This window comes from Clupea harengus, chromosome 3, assembly GCF_900700415.2.
Source record: "Clupea harengus chromosome 3, Ch_v2.0.2, whole genome shotgun sequence".
In the NCBI taxonomy this organism is placed as follows: domain Eukaryota; kingdom Metazoa; phylum Chordata; class Actinopteri; order Clupeiformes; family Clupeidae; genus Clupea; species Clupea harengus.
In genome coordinates, this window is record NC_045154.1 from 10,141,366 (window position 1) to 10,156,921 (window position 15,556).

Sequence of the window (15,556 nt, forward strand, 5' to 3'; positions counted from 1 at the left end):
GACCTCTCTATCGGAGCTATGCTTTCTGGCACAGAGGGCGCGATAGCTCAGGGCTTTGTTCAGATGACCTTAGTGCAGAGCGAAGAGCTTTGTGTTTCGGTGAGACTAAGAGCTGTATGCTCTGTTAGAGCCACATTAGCGTGTTAGGTTAATGCTAATGACTTTGACAAATTGTCACCAGACTTTTGTTCTACTGTTTGGACACGCGTCTGTAGGAATGGAACACGGTTGGCGACATGAGAGCCGACCTCGGCTGAACTCTCTGTCTGTCCTTTTGGCAAACTGCAGTTGCCTTTATCCAAGCTGCTAATGGACACCTTATCTACTCTCTCTCTCTCTCTTTCTCTCTCTCTCTCTCTCTCTCTCTCTCTCGCATTAAACTCTGCTGTGGTTATATAAACTTGGCCCATAACTGTTCAAAGACCAGTCTCTCCTTTTCCTTATTTGACTGCTAACCTTACAAGCAAGGACATGAAAACTGACCCCTGGCCCAGCCGATATTGGGAGTAAAGCTCCACTTTCACTGCCATGCATTTGTGTCTTTCAGGTCTTTTAAGCCTCTATGGCCTACCCCTTTTTTCCAGACTCCCAACATCCAGTCCACTCCACTCTAAACTTCTCCAAACTCCATTCGGGTCGTAAATGCCTTGCTAATGGAAAATGTATAAAAGACGCTTTGGAATATAAACCAGGCGAACTGATACTTGCTGCTCAGAAGTGGCATTATGGAAGCCTGCTGTTTAATTATTGAAATGCCTGTTTCGTGGCATTGCCCGTTTTCCGGAGCGAACTAGTGTGTACACGCACGTGTGTGTGTGTGTGTGTGTGTGTGTGTGTGTGTGTGTGTGTGCAGCACAGTGCTTCGTGTCTTGTGTAACCCTTCTCAGTTAGTGAGTGAGCAAGCAGCCGTGACTAGCTGTTGCATCTTAGGCTCTGTGAGAGTAAATGAACAGCACAGACATCTCTCTGCTTCGGGCTCATCATTAAGCACAAGGGAGAAGCAAGGGAACCAGCAGAGAAGCACGAAATCTGCCAACCAGATTGCTACTTCCCTTTTTGCAATCAAGAGGGACCATATTTTTGTACTAAATGAATCATTTTTTACAGGTCATCTCTGTTTGTGCACAAGCCAGTCCACAGAGATGTTTTTATTTGAAGTTTAGGCTATGTGTCTCCTTTGGTGCCCTCTTTATAATAGACCCAAAGGAAACATTGACGTAGCAAGCAATACTGCTTGAATTAAACTTGAAAAGAACTTGAAACCAGTGCAATACTTGCCCTTTCAAATTACTGTTGATGTGAACACATAAAGCATGCAGTTACATAAGAAAAATGTTAATTATTAGTGAGTAGTCAGATGTTCGCCTGGCAGACATAGCCATGATGTTCTGCTGCTTCAGTGAGTCTGATCTGGTTTAAGAGCACACATGAAGTCACACTAGTCAAATGCTGATGGTTTCTGTTCTGAATAGATTTTTCCATTTTATCACCATTTTGCCAGATGGGCCATTTGAAGCTTAAATAAACATGACCTGACAATAGTGATTCCACTAATTAACACAGAGACCACAGTTGATACTACAGGTTTTGGTGGCCGTTTTCCCTAAGTTTCTCTTTTGATTCCCCTCTTTGATGTAGTAGTTGCATGCTAGTAGTTAATGCGTAATCACTCCCTTGAATTCCATCCCTGTAAGATTTTCTTAAATTCAGGAAAGGACTGTTTTTTGTATAGTATCTCAGAAATGATAACATTTTTCATTAAACTTATTAAAACAAGCAGAGACCATTTTGCCATCTGACAAGTAGTTATACTTTGACCTTTTCCTGGACTGAAACTTCTCATATTTTTTGTAGCCATATATTGTAACAGGTGCTCTGTGTAGGCCTATTATAAGGTAACAAAGCAAACACAAACATAATCTTGATTAAAACAAGATCCCTTACTTGCAAAATGTGAATAGGTGTTCTCTTTGCTTTGTACAAAAATGTTCAAAAATGGCCATTGACTTGGCGTGTCAGTAGACATACTATAAACTCATCTGTACTGTGGTTACACAGTGCTGGGCATATTTGAACCTCATGATGAAGTGGTGTGTTTTTCATAGAAAATGGATCAATGGCCACAAACATGTCCTTAAAACCAACACCTTCTCTGTATGACACATTGATTTGTTTCTCCATGTACTGGAGCTTGTTAGGGTTCCAGCATGTCATTTGGCACATTATATATTGTGCATTATACATTGATGAGTTGTTTTACACCCTGGCCATCAGTTCAAATGATTGATTGATTGGTCAAATGCATGACTGTCCAGGAGAACTCCAGACATGACATCATTGACTCACCACTCTTTGCAAACCTTTCTTTTCCAGACTGGCCTGTGTTGGCATCCATCTTGCCAAACCAGCTTCCCCTGGCAGCGCAGAACCATTCCACCTCACCTGCAGCCTTACCAGCATCACTCACTGAGGCCTCCACCCAGCCGGGTGTCCCTCTACCTGGGCCTGCCACCACCTCACCTGTCCACTCTCTAGCCAAAGGTTCTGAAAGAAATGGCAATAAAGCAGTTCCTCCTAAAGCCTCCATGTCGGACTCGGCCCCCCTCCCCGCTCCCCGTCTGGGTTCCCCTGGGGAGGAGTCTGTGGAAGAGACCCTTGAAGCCCCAGCCCGACGACCCCGGGACGTGCAGCCGTTAGTGCCTCTATCTCAAATCGTGCCCTCTCCAACAGTTCCTCATCCCACACAAGTGTTGTCCCCCTCTCCATCATTATATTCTTCTATTTCTGCAGTAATACCAGAAACGCACATCACTGCCCTGGTGGAGCCTCCTATGCTTCCTCCAATGGAAAACCAGGCAACCCAGAACACCACCACCTCCTCCAGCCCATCAGGCACACCCGGGCCAGGGTTCACACCTGTTGCCAGAACAACTGCCAAACTTCCTGTGGAACCTTCCAGTACTGTACAGGACCCCAAAGATCACCAGTTGTCGCCAAGCTTCAACTTGAATGTACAGAATAATGACATGCCAGAAGAGAATCTGAGCCACGTAGTGCTGGGGAGCCCCAAGGGTATGACCACTACAGTAGAGCCCACAATGGAGCCCGTGGAGGACTTCTACCCGACCAACACCATGGTGGACTGGGGGTCTGGTGACTACCCGGAGACCATGTCCTTCATGGGGTCTGAGGGGGACGACTACGCACTGGTCACCAATTTACCCTCAGACATGTATGACTTTGAGGACTCCAACTCGGAGTCCTACGACACTTCTTTCCCAACACGTGCTGCACTGGTGCCTTCAGGCACAATGCTTACAAGGTATCTCAAGGAAACCAGTGTACATCCGGAACTACCCATCACCAGTTCATCTGCTTTAACCAGACCAGTACAGCCGACCATACACGTGACCAGCACCCCCAGTTTGACCAATCTAGACCAGTACGATGCACGTGTGACCAGCGCTCCCAGTTCCAGAGCCACCAGTCTGCTGCCTGATTCTCCTGGTCCTACTCTTCTTTACAGCAGGCCTTTGACCACCCTTCCCACTCAAACAACTACTGTTTCCAGCAAGAATATGACAGAGTCTCCGACTTTCCCTCCTGGCATTACAGAGCCCTACACCAATTCATCCAACCTCAACATCTCAGGTCCTCCTCTTATAGTGGTCGTCCCCTCTCCTGGCTCTGAGACAAGGTCACCAGTCTCTCCCAAAGACGGCATGTCAAGCCTAGTGCCAGACTGGTCAGATGGAGTGACCATTGAGCCCACAGACCTCCTGCTACCCGACATGAATAGCCTGGAGTATTTCACCATCCAGCAGAGCAAAGAGCCCAGCAGACTGCCTGAGCAGAGGCCCAACCACACCACCTCCAGCCCTACATCGGAGCTCTCCACCACTCCAACACCCATCCTGACCACTGGAGTTTTTACGGTGGATCCCACGCACCTGCTTACCGCCTCGTTTGTTGAGGAGCTGCTCCCAGCTCACAACGGCTCCTGGCCTGAGGAATCTTCAACAGATACTTCGGGGTATGAGCCACCAAGCTTTCCGACATCGGAGGCTGACCCAACGTCACAGCCTAATGCCACATTTCTGGAACCTTCCATGGTGCTGACACCCTCCATGGAGCCCTCAGTGTCCACCTCAGTTTGGAGTCAGGGTGGGGGGTCTGATTGGATGAGCACGCCGTCAATTCTGACAGCCCAAGTCAGTACCACATCCTTGCATACTCCTGACCTGCCCTCAACATCTACACATGATCAATGGGACATTACTCCGACTGTCTCAGAAACCTTGAACAATGGCACCTCTTCCTTTCCTTCCAGTATTAGCCCATCTGCCTCTGTTAGTGCTACCCCTGAATCCTCCCAGTCAGACTCTAATACCACCACCTTCCCCTTGGCCCCAACACAACCTGCTTCAAACGCCACCACCATCCCCCTATCCCCAGGACCTTCTTCCCCCAATGCAACATCCTTCCCCCCACTCACCGACATGGCCGATGAAGCCATGACTATGGAAACACCATCCGACACCACAGCAACCGAGGACACCCCGGCAACAGCAAACATCAATACCACCACGGAATCTCTCAACAGAACCACTCCAACAGCTGTAGCAACTGTTACTACGGCACGTACCATCACGACCGTCATTATGACTACCAATCCTGACTCTTTTGTCCTAACCACTGCGCCTGACTTTCCCACCATACCACCAGTAGTCACCACCTCTAAACCCCAACAGACCACTACCGTTCGAGAATACCTGTGTAACATCACCAAACCTGAGAACTATCTGATCAAAGTCGGTAAGACTTATCTCAATAACTTATGGTATCTGATGTATAAACTTTACAGGCTGGGATCTTCTTAGGTTTGGTTTAATGACTTAACAAAATGAAGACTAGAAGCGTGTAGTGCTTTAAACGTGATAATAGTTTTTTAACTAGGGGCAGACTATATCTTATGCTACCTTTGTCCAATTTTTAGGCTTCCCACCAGGGTCCACAGCTGGATATGCCAAAGCCAAGGTCCGCGAGATCCTGAAGCCGGAGTTCAGCCAATCGCTGGAGCTGCAGGTATGGAGGAGGTCACAGTTGCTTTTACTTGTACGTCTGTGGGGAAAATGTTATGGCCTGTGCGATGGTACTACTAAAGCACTCATGTTATAGACATGTTATAGAGTGACAAGCATGCTTGCCAAACAGAGATGCCTGTCTCTTGGGATGTTTCTGATTGGCTGTTACAACTGTATCTTGTGTGTAGAGATATTTAGAACGCGAGGAAATGTTCAGTTACTGCTTCTGGAGCCCTGGAGGATCCCAGAGGCATTTATTTGCCTTAGAGCAGGGGTTTTCAACCAGGGGTCCGTGGCCCCGTGGTGGTCCGTGGCGGCATTGCAGGGGGTCCGCGACATGAGCCTCTGTTGATCAGTTCACCATTGACTTTTTTTATCTTTATAAATATACCTGGGACTGTAGACATATTTATGTCAATCTAAATAGTCTGAATAGCCAAGGTGCATTGCCAAAAATACTGATGTAGACCCATATCTAGCGACGAAATTACACTGACAAGTGCTATAGGCAGAATACGTGCGCGGGGGGGAGGGGGCGTGGCAGCGGCGGTTAGTTGTCTACCCTGATAATTTCACATATTTAAGTGTTATAGGCAGAATATGTGTGCGGGGGGAGGGGGCATGGCAGCGGCGGTTAATAACATGAAAAGAAGGGTACGGGACTGTAAAATGCTTTGAGAATCACTGGCACATCAGTGGGCCGCGGAGTACTTTCTAGTCAGAATGGTGGTCCATGGGAACCCCTGCCTTAGAGCATGCATTGCTCCAGAAAGCTATTTGAAAAGAAAGATAGGTAGCTTAAGTGTTCTATTGTTGCTTAGTGGTATAAGTTATTTAATTGTATTCTATAGTTTTGCATAGGAAAATCATGTCAAATTTTCAAAGGTTGTATCGTCATAATGTGGATACTACACAGAGGGCCCTAGTTTGACGCAAAAATAAAACGGCTGGCAGAAATATTCCATTTGGGTGGGTTGCCTTAAACTCAAACTCAACATATTCTTCTCTGTTTGGGAACATAATGTGCTAATCACAAACCATCACTTCCCTGAAGTCTGATTTATCAATCTGGCACATTATGCTTACATATTTCTGTATTAGCAACGAAGCAGGAGCAAACCTGTGTTAGTGTTTAATGCAATTACTCTCAAATACCCTCAACTGACAAACCACAATGTCGACGACTTTTATTGTTTTGAACAACAGAAGAAGCGCTACAGTTTATTCCTTTGTTAAAAAAAAACTATTGTCAAACACTGTCCAGAACCCACGGCATTAATATTGTCACCGTCTTACATTGTTATCTCATCTGACAAATTGAGTTTAAAAGTATTGCTCGAAAATGCTATTGGTCAGTTTCAACCAATCCTTTCGCTACTTAACTTTGACCTGGCTCTGCCCACTTAGTGCCTTTGACCACACCTTTACTGCTGTGAAGCATGTCCTTCCTTTGATCACACCTTTACTGCTGTGAAGCATGTCCTTCTTTGTTCAACAGTGCTCATGCACTGCTGTTCCCGCCAGCCTTTTTCACCATCTAACTAGGGCCCTGTGTCATGCGTCAGCCTTGAGAAGTGATCTCAGCAGCACATTGTTGTTCTTTTAAAGAACTCAGCACACTTTGGTCTGATGTGAAAGGAAGGGAAGGTGAAAACAGCTGTGCTATTCCATCTTTTTTTCATGGTTGATCGTGTATGCTGTATGTACCCTGGATTTTGACTTAGAGTGTTTTTTTGCTGGAGAGGTTACATAACCAGAAAAGGTGTTCACTTTAATTAGCTACTGAGGCTATGTGTGTCAGCGGAAAGAAACTGAAGCTCTATCTGTTGGTTGTGTAACATCTTGTACTCCGTCTTCAGATCGTGTTTCATGGATTTTTCAGAGGGAAAAAGGCTTCCTGCTCTGCTTATCCACTCTGTGTTTACAAACAAACACCAGGAAAAGGGGGAGGGATGAGATAGTGATAGAAAGTGACTAGTGATGATGTGTTATGTAGAAGGGAGACCAGTGATGCTCAAATCTTGCCTTTCAACCAGTTAATTCTGAAACATAAAGAAGCTTTCAAAGCTTTGGTAAATGCCGGCTTTTCAAACATGGTAGTTGGCACTAGATTGGTAAACTAAAGAAATATTTTTTATATATGCATGTCACCCTTGGTTAAATGTGTAGAAATGTCCTGAACATCTTTTACAAGGGCTGTGGATGGCATGGGCACACACTTTCACAAGTAGTAACTTCAATCAGTTTGTCAAGTCAAGTCACATTTACATCTAGCACATTTAAAAAGGAATTGTACCAAAATGCTCTCCAGTCGAGGTAAATCAATCGACAATGAAATAAACAATAGTAAAATAATAAAATAATCGATGAAAAAGACTGAAAACATATTAAACATATAGCCTAGGAAATATAAAAGCAAGTAAAAGAAGCAAGAAAATAAAATCAAAGAAACAAAAAGTTAGTAAGAATGGATAAAAGCTAAATAAGCAGATACATAAAAACACAAATATGGATAATGGAGCATAATTAAATACAATAATAAAAGAACAACAACTTAGAATTAAACCTGAAACTTGACCAAAAACCATTGAATAACCTCAGATGGGCTAAGAGCACAAATATAAGCCTAACCTGAGACTGGATTAAATGCAGCTAAAAGAATGCATCACCTAGTTAAAATGCAGGAAATGCCAGTGTATAAAACTGAGTTTTTAATCTGGTTTTAAAAGTGTCCAAGCAGGAAGCAGATATATCTCACATACAATGGAAGACAATTCTGTAGTTTAGGACTAATAACAGTAAAAGCTCAATCACCCTTTGATTTAAAACTAGACCTAGGTAAACCCCCGAAAAGCTCATCTGAGGACCTTAAAGCCTTTGATGGAACATAGGGGGTCAGGATAATTGAAATATAGGCTGGAGCAAGGCCCTTCACATCCTAAAAAAACAGTAAAATCTTAAAATCTATCCTGAACCTCAGAGGAAGCCAATGTAGTGCAGCTAAAACAGGTGTAATATGCTCAAACCTTTTGGTCCTAGTTCAAAGTCTAGCTGGGAGCATGATGCCTGCCTAATATCTGTGCATCGCAATAGTCCAGTCTGGAAGATGTAAAAGCATGAACCACCTCTTCACAGTCTATTGGGGAAAGGAAAATTCTGCACTTTAGAAATTATTCTTTGTTGATAAAATGAGGCTCAAACCACAGAATTAATCTGCTTATCAAATTTTAGATCAGAGTTGAAAAGCAAGGTTCTTTACAGCAGGCTTTTTGTATGTTGTAAGTGGACCAAGTACACTGCTAATGTCAACACTAGCGGTTGGGGGACGTTTCTGTCTTGTTTTCACTATGTTTGAGGAAACTTTTTCCCATCCAGTATTTGATGTCTTCAAGAAGGGGCTGTAAATCATCATGACCAGGACTGATAGGTAGATAAATCTGAGTATCAGCAGTGATACTGCTTAAAGGTTAGGATGGAATAAAATATGTGGCACAGGTTGAGACTTTCATATGGGACACCAGGCCAATGAGGTCAGAGTGACACCACATTAAAATGATCTGGAGTATAAGAGAAAATAGTTTATAGTGCTGAACAAGACCCGGGGCTGCGGGTGGGTCTTAAATACAATTTCAGCCAAATAGTAATTTCTGAACAACCTCCTAATCATTTTTCGAACTGTAACGCATTATGTCACAAGACTCCTGCAGTCTGTCCTTTTTCCATTTGCTTCTTCCTTAATGCTTATTAATTGTCGTTTAACCAAGGATGAGTTAGAAAAGATGCTCATTGATCTTGATTTTTGTAAGGCTACTGCATCTATAGACATTTTGACACACATTTTGGTTTAATAACCGGTCAAGAAATGTCTCTGTGCTGAGTAGCTTCTAGTAGGAGATTATTGCTTGACTGAACTGTCAGCACCATTCTGCTCCAATTGGTACAGGACTTTACATGCTATTTACAGTGAAATACAGTGTGTATTGTTTTTGTTAACACACATATCTGATATTTTATATTTTCTTGACTCAGTTTTCCGTAATGATGAAATTGATTTGAAGTCTGCCATTGTATTAATGTATTTAAACAGGCTCATCATGACCGATAGAGTGGAGATACTAATGAGAGATGGTTTGTGGGTGTGTGTGTGTGGATGTGTGTGTGTGTGTGTCTTGCTCTGTCTTGCAGGTGTTGAAGGCTCCTCCAGACTTTGTGTTCCAGGTGGTGTCTGGTCCTGTCGTGTACACGGCCATCTCCGTTGTCAATGCACTGCGCAGGTCTCCCCGGGCAACCCGCAGCATCCTCTATGTGTCCCGCGTTAGCCCCACTCCCAGCCCACAGTACCATGTACACACAGGTAGAGAACAGTCACACACACTATTACACACAGACACTAACATATGACACAATACACACTGCACACTAAGATGTTCACACACACTATTACACACAGGCACACTACACACTGCACACAACTCACAGACATGTATACACATGTAACATGTATAACATACATATGTATAATGTATACACGCACGTACACATGTACATACACAGGACTTTTTGATGTCGCACACAAATCAATTGTGTATGTCTGTGTGTTCTTTCCGCAGTGCTGCAGTTTGTGCCTAGTCACGTAGACGTGCGTATCTGTACCTTCAGTGAACACATAGAGAAGGGCCTGACAGCCTCCTATGCAGAGGTCCGACGCCGATCCAAAGAGTCCACCAACTTCACTGTGCAGGTAAGAGCACATATGCAGTTTCAATCATTTGTCTTTTTATCTTAGGGTTGTTTATGTCACTATACAAATATAGCATATAGCTTTTTAGATTATATATTTAACTCACAGGATGGAGGTCATTTGACGACTGAACTGAACAGTGATTAGTGGTGGACAGAAAAGGAAACTATTAATTGATCAAAAAAGGGAAGAATTCTGAATTCTAAAACCTCTCACACAGATGACATTACAGGAAGAGACAAACCACTGAGGGGAAAATGTATTCTGTTTCCATCGTTACCATAGCAATAGCCACACTGCAAGATTTGTCACATGCACACTCAACCCGAAAAGTCTTTTTTTAGCCTTATGTGCATAATAATAAGTTAATAAAGTAATAAGTGAATTTTGCTTGTGTGTGTATGTGGGGTGTGTGATCCAACATGTGTTTGTCTCAGATTGTAAACATCACCGTGAGCAGCATGCCTAAGGCCACCCGACAGCAGCGGGTCCCAGTAGATGTGGTGTTTGTGGTGCGCGATGCCCGGGGCTTCCTGCAGGGGGCGGATGTGAGCGCACACCTGCGCATCCTCAACATGGTGGAGTTCAGCTACTATCTGGGCCTCCCAGTACTTCAGATAGCGGAGCGTACGTTACACACGTCACACACGTCACACACGTCACACACAAACATACAAACTACTCATTGAGTATGGTTAGATGATATAACCTAAACTAAAACTCTCTATAACCACTCTTGAATGGCTGATGGATGTGTCATTTCAGTCACAGTCCCCCTGGTGGAGGAAATAAACTCCACTGACATATATCCATTTTCCTTATCGCAAACCATCAAAACCATTCTGCTAAGAAATGACTTTCTCCGCCTTTTAGCGAAATGAAGGATTCACTTATCACACACAAACACATTCTTCCACCTCTGTGTTTCAGCGCATTAATGTAACACACACACACACACACACACACATGCATGCATACTCACACACAGTCAAAACAAACACACAATACTCCCGTAGAGACAGAGATGCACATTGCCTCACACAGGAAGACATTTTTGTTTTTTCTTCTCTACAGCTTTTCACTACCCGGAACTCAACATGACCCAGTTACTGCGCTCCTCATGGGTGAAAACAAGTAAGATCAGCCGAACTGAACCTTTTTATGTCTTTCTTTCTCTCTTATTTTCTCTTGTTCCCTTGCTCCCTGTTTCTCTCACTTTTTTGCATTTTTAACACCCAATACAGAGCATCCCATCTCTACTCTTTCTTTGAGTAAAACAACCAGCATCATGCTTGAAAGGTGTGATGGTATAAATTCATTATGTGTTTCAATTTTGAATATTTGTGTGTGCGTGTGTGTGTGTGTGTGTGTGTGTGTGTGTGTGTGTGTGTGTGTGTGTTTGCCTGCAGTCTTGTTGGGTGTGCTGGAACCGCGGGTGACTGACCGGATATTTCAGGCAAAGATGGAGCGGCGTCTGGCACAGCTGCTGGGAGAAGCCCTGGGCCTCAGGAGAGTCAAGAGAGCCACCAGCACAGGCAACAACAGTATACAGGTAGCACACACGCACAAACACACAGAGCCTCTCTCTCTCACACACACACACACACACACACACACAGTTTCTCTCTTTCACACACACACAGTTTCTCTCTCTCTCACACACACACACAGTTTCTCTCTCTCACACACACACAGTTTCTCTCTCTCTCTCTCTCACACACACACACACACACACACACACACACACACACACACACACACACACACACACACACACACACACACACACACACACACAGAGAGCCTCTCTCTCTCTCTCATTCACACACACGCACACACACACAGTTTCTCTCTCACACACACACACACAGACACACACAGGCTAGCACTTCTATGCTTCTCAGTCTAACTCTCTTCATTGCTGCAGGCAGTACAGTGTTTTTTTGTGATATTTTGGTCATTCATTTTCATCAGCCATCCTTTAGCTCTGTGCAGTTCTTCAGTTCTGGTATCGTCTTGAAAGGCAAGAATATAACTCTTCAGTCTTATGTAACTGGGTCTTACTTTTTAACGTGTGAATGTGCGTGTTCTGCTTATATGTTAGTGTGTGTTTGTGTACCTCTAACAGGTGGTAAGTGTGTTTGTGTGTTGGCATGTTCTTTCATGGCATTTTTTTATTTTTTTTTAAAATACCACAACAACCCATTCATCACTTACGTGCACACACATACACTCACACACACACACACACACACACACACACACACACACACACACACACACACACATACATTGAGTGATCAGGGCTGTTCTTTGTGACTCTACCCAACACCTGCTCTGCTTCGTACGCATCATCATTCAGGGATGGGGAGTGGGGTTTCCATGGCAACAGTGGCCCATTGATGTGGGCTGTGAGGTGGCGGCGAGTGTCCCATTTCTCACACTTTTGCTCCGGCCTTCCAGTACCACTCACACCACCTGCATTATTAACACAGTGTGTGTGTGTGTGTGTGTGTGTGTGTCTGTGAGAGAGTGTGTGTCATTCAAATGAATGAATATGACACTGGGTGTAAGTGAAGGCATGTGCATATGTGTGAAACAGCACTGTTTTGTGTTTGTGTGTGTGTATGTGTGTAGCCAGCACCATAGATGCTTCTTCATCGCTTTCACTTTCTCTCATTCTTTCTTTCATCTGCCTCTGCATCAATTTATTTTACTTCAGTCCAATTTCTCTGGCTTCTTTTTCTTGTGTTTCTCTCAGCCTCTGCAACTCTGTCTCTGTTATACTAGATGTCATACAGACAAACAATAAGGCATCCCTGCAGAATCAATCATTTATAGAAGAATCACATATTATGCTCAGACAGTGTCATATTGAACACATACCATCATGCTATTATCAGGGGCAAGGCTGAAAATAACAAAAAATATGTAACACATTTTTGGCTAAACTCAGAATAATCTCTTATTTCAAGGATGTAGTTTAATTTTTCTGTCAAAATACAGCATATTTCCATCTACAGTGATCTATATTTGAGCTGTTTTGAACAGAGTATCTAAATGTCTGCAAAAGTTGCTGTAGTTGTACAGAGATTTACTGGTGGTGAACATTGACTGAGAGGTATTCATGAATTTCAGAAGAAGTAGTGATGCATTTTGTATCAAAGCAATGCAAAAGTACCCACAGTTTAGTCTAATGATGGTGAATGTGTTAAGTGTTTTGTAAAAATGAACTCTGCACTGGCACAAACCAATTGTAAAAAAAAAAAAATGAAATAACTTGGATAGATTTCTTTCCATTCCCGAGCTATCTTGACGAGTTAACAAACATGGCATACAACAGTAAACTCTCAGCATTTGCTAGTCAATGGCCGATCAAAGTGCCGTGACCAGTGACAGGCCTGTCTGTAGGTTACTAGCCTATAGCATAGTCAGGGTTCCCACGGTACCTGGAAACCATGGAAAACATGGAATTTATTTTTTCATTTTCCAGGTTTGGAAAAGTCATGGAAACTGAGCAAAAGTGAACACTTACATGGAAATTGAAACAGTTGTCCTGGAAAATTTTATTGGATGATGTGTAAAATAGTAATAAAATGAAACTATTGAGCACAGAATTAAGATGAGTTTATAAAAACCCTTTACATGTGAACAGCTTTTACTGTAGATAGAAATGGATGATCCCAGGTTGTAGAGCATGCTCTTGGCATCCTATCTGGTATATTGGATGTTGGAATTTGACCTAGGCAACCTGGTGATATGGACTTTAAAAGTATAGTTTCGGATTGGTGGACTTAATAACGACAAACGTTACTCGCAATCTCAATAGAAGGGTCAAATACATGCATTTCCCAGCCAACACGGGAGCCTTGACATCTACAGTGAAATTTCTAATGCATGTTTATCCTCAAATGTAAGTAGCTGTGTTTTAACTGTGTGGTAAACCTGGGTTTATCAACGTTAGTTAGTAAGCAGTTCAATCTTGCTAACTAGCTAGCTGCAACTTGCTAGCTAGTTAGCTCCAACTTGCTAGCTATCAGCTTACACTAGAACTGTTGAGGTCATTTTTACCTTGCTTTTAAAATACTAGAACTATGTTTGATCCCCATATGTATTTCACTCATTGACTTTTCCTAAAACCGTGTTATTCACCACATTTAGGTTTTGAATTTGGATTAATTAATGATGGTTAGCAAGCACATGCAGTGCAATCTTGCTAGCCAACTGTAGGTAGGGATAACGTATTTCCGCTAGGATCCGTTTTGAAACCGGAAGTTGGAACTTTACTTCGGTCTCTGGTTGGTTAAAACTTGTCATCTGACCTGAACAGCCAATCACTTGTGTGTTTAGTCGTATGACTTCGTAAAAGTTCGGTTAACAAGTCAGTTGAGTATTGAGCCGTATAACTTTGCAGAAATAAAGAAAAATACAAAAAACGATTGTTTAAAAGGCAGGCGATCGACACAATTTCTCTACGAAAAAGTGAAGGTCCTGGTATTAGCCAGTCAAACAGAGTAAAGTACCCACTTCCGGTTTCAATACGGATCTCACCGGAAATACGCTATTTCTACCTACACCAACATTCAGCTTGCTAACTAACTAGCTAGTGTTGGCTAGCTTGCATTGCTAGCTAACTACCTATACATTTTCACATTAGGCTGTGACATTACTTCTATTCTAGTTGACATGACCAGTGTAGTCCTGATCAATTTTGTAACATTCATTCTTATATTTATTTTGAGCTATTTTGTGATTTTTCGTTTTAAAAAGAAAGAAAAAAATGATACTACTAAATAGGAACATTTGGGGTGAGACATTTTTGAGAGAACAGTGCTCATGTGTCTCAAAGTTCCAGTTCAATACATTGTTGTTCATCTACAGCTTGTTGCATTATTTCATGCATTGATATTATCAATAAGACATAATCTCTAAGCATTTACAATGTAGACTTGACTGGCACATCTTTCAAATCAAGTAAGTAGTCAGGTGTCCTAGCAAGGGGGTTGTGTGTGTGTGAGGGGAGGGGGCGCGGATGGGGGCGGAAAGCTTCAGGGGTTTTCAACCAGGGGTCCGTGGCCCCCTGGTGGTCCGCGACGGCATTGCAGGGGGTCCGCGACATGAGCCTATGTTGATCAGTTCACCATTGACTTTTTTTATTTTTATAAATATACCTGGGCCCGTCGACATATTTATGTCTGAATAGCCAAGTCGCATTGCCCAAAATACTGATGTAGACCCATATTCAGCGAAGAAATTACACTGACAAGTATTATAGGCAGAATATGTGTGCGGGGGGGGGGGGGGGGCGTGGCGGCGATTACAAACATGAAAAAGAAGGGTACGGGACTATAAAAATCAGTGGGCCGCGGATTACTTTCTGGTCAGAATGGTGGTCCGTGGGACAAAACCAGTTGAAAACCCCTGCTATAGATCATCACTTAATATGGTACCTGGAAAATCAGGAGGTAGCATGGAATTTTTTTTCAAGGCAAGCGTGGGAACCCTGATAGTTGTCCGTATGGTAGGCTATGTTTACAATACAGTATGTGACCATTTTTTATTAAAATGGAAAACATAAATTACATTAATTAATACACAAACATCCTTGATTATAGTCAGAGTTTCACATTTCTCTATCAATAACAATGAAGTTTCCAATTGTTATGTAATTTGTATGTGTTTACAGTATGTGGCGCCCCTATGCCCTGCATATGTTGCATACCCTTTATTT

At 43.0% G+C, this 15,556-nt stretch overlaps 1 protein-coding gene across 1 annotated transcript in view; it reads left to right on the top strand.

Moving 5' to 3' along the window:
• si:ch211-1e14.1 (UPF0606 protein KIAA1549) overlaps window positions 1-15,556 on the top strand; it is a 73,003-nt gene that overhangs the window by 36,550 nt on the left and 20,897 nt on the right. Inside the window, exons 3-9 of the mRNA XM_042707414.1 lie at window positions 2,374-4,815; window positions 4,997-5,085; window positions 9,270-9,438; window positions 9,695-9,825; window positions 10,263-10,452; window positions 10,900-10,959; window positions 11,235-11,377. Of these exons, the coding sequence (XP_042563348.1) occupies window positions 2,374-4,815; window positions 4,997-5,085; window positions 9,270-9,438; window positions 9,695-9,825; window positions 10,263-10,452; window positions 10,900-10,959; window positions 11,235-11,377 (3,224 nt within the window). The remainder of the gene's footprint in view (window positions 1-2,373; window positions 4,816-4,996; window positions 5,086-9,269; window positions 9,439-9,694; window positions 9,826-10,262; window positions 10,453-10,899; window positions 10,960-11,234; window positions 11,378-15,556) is intronic.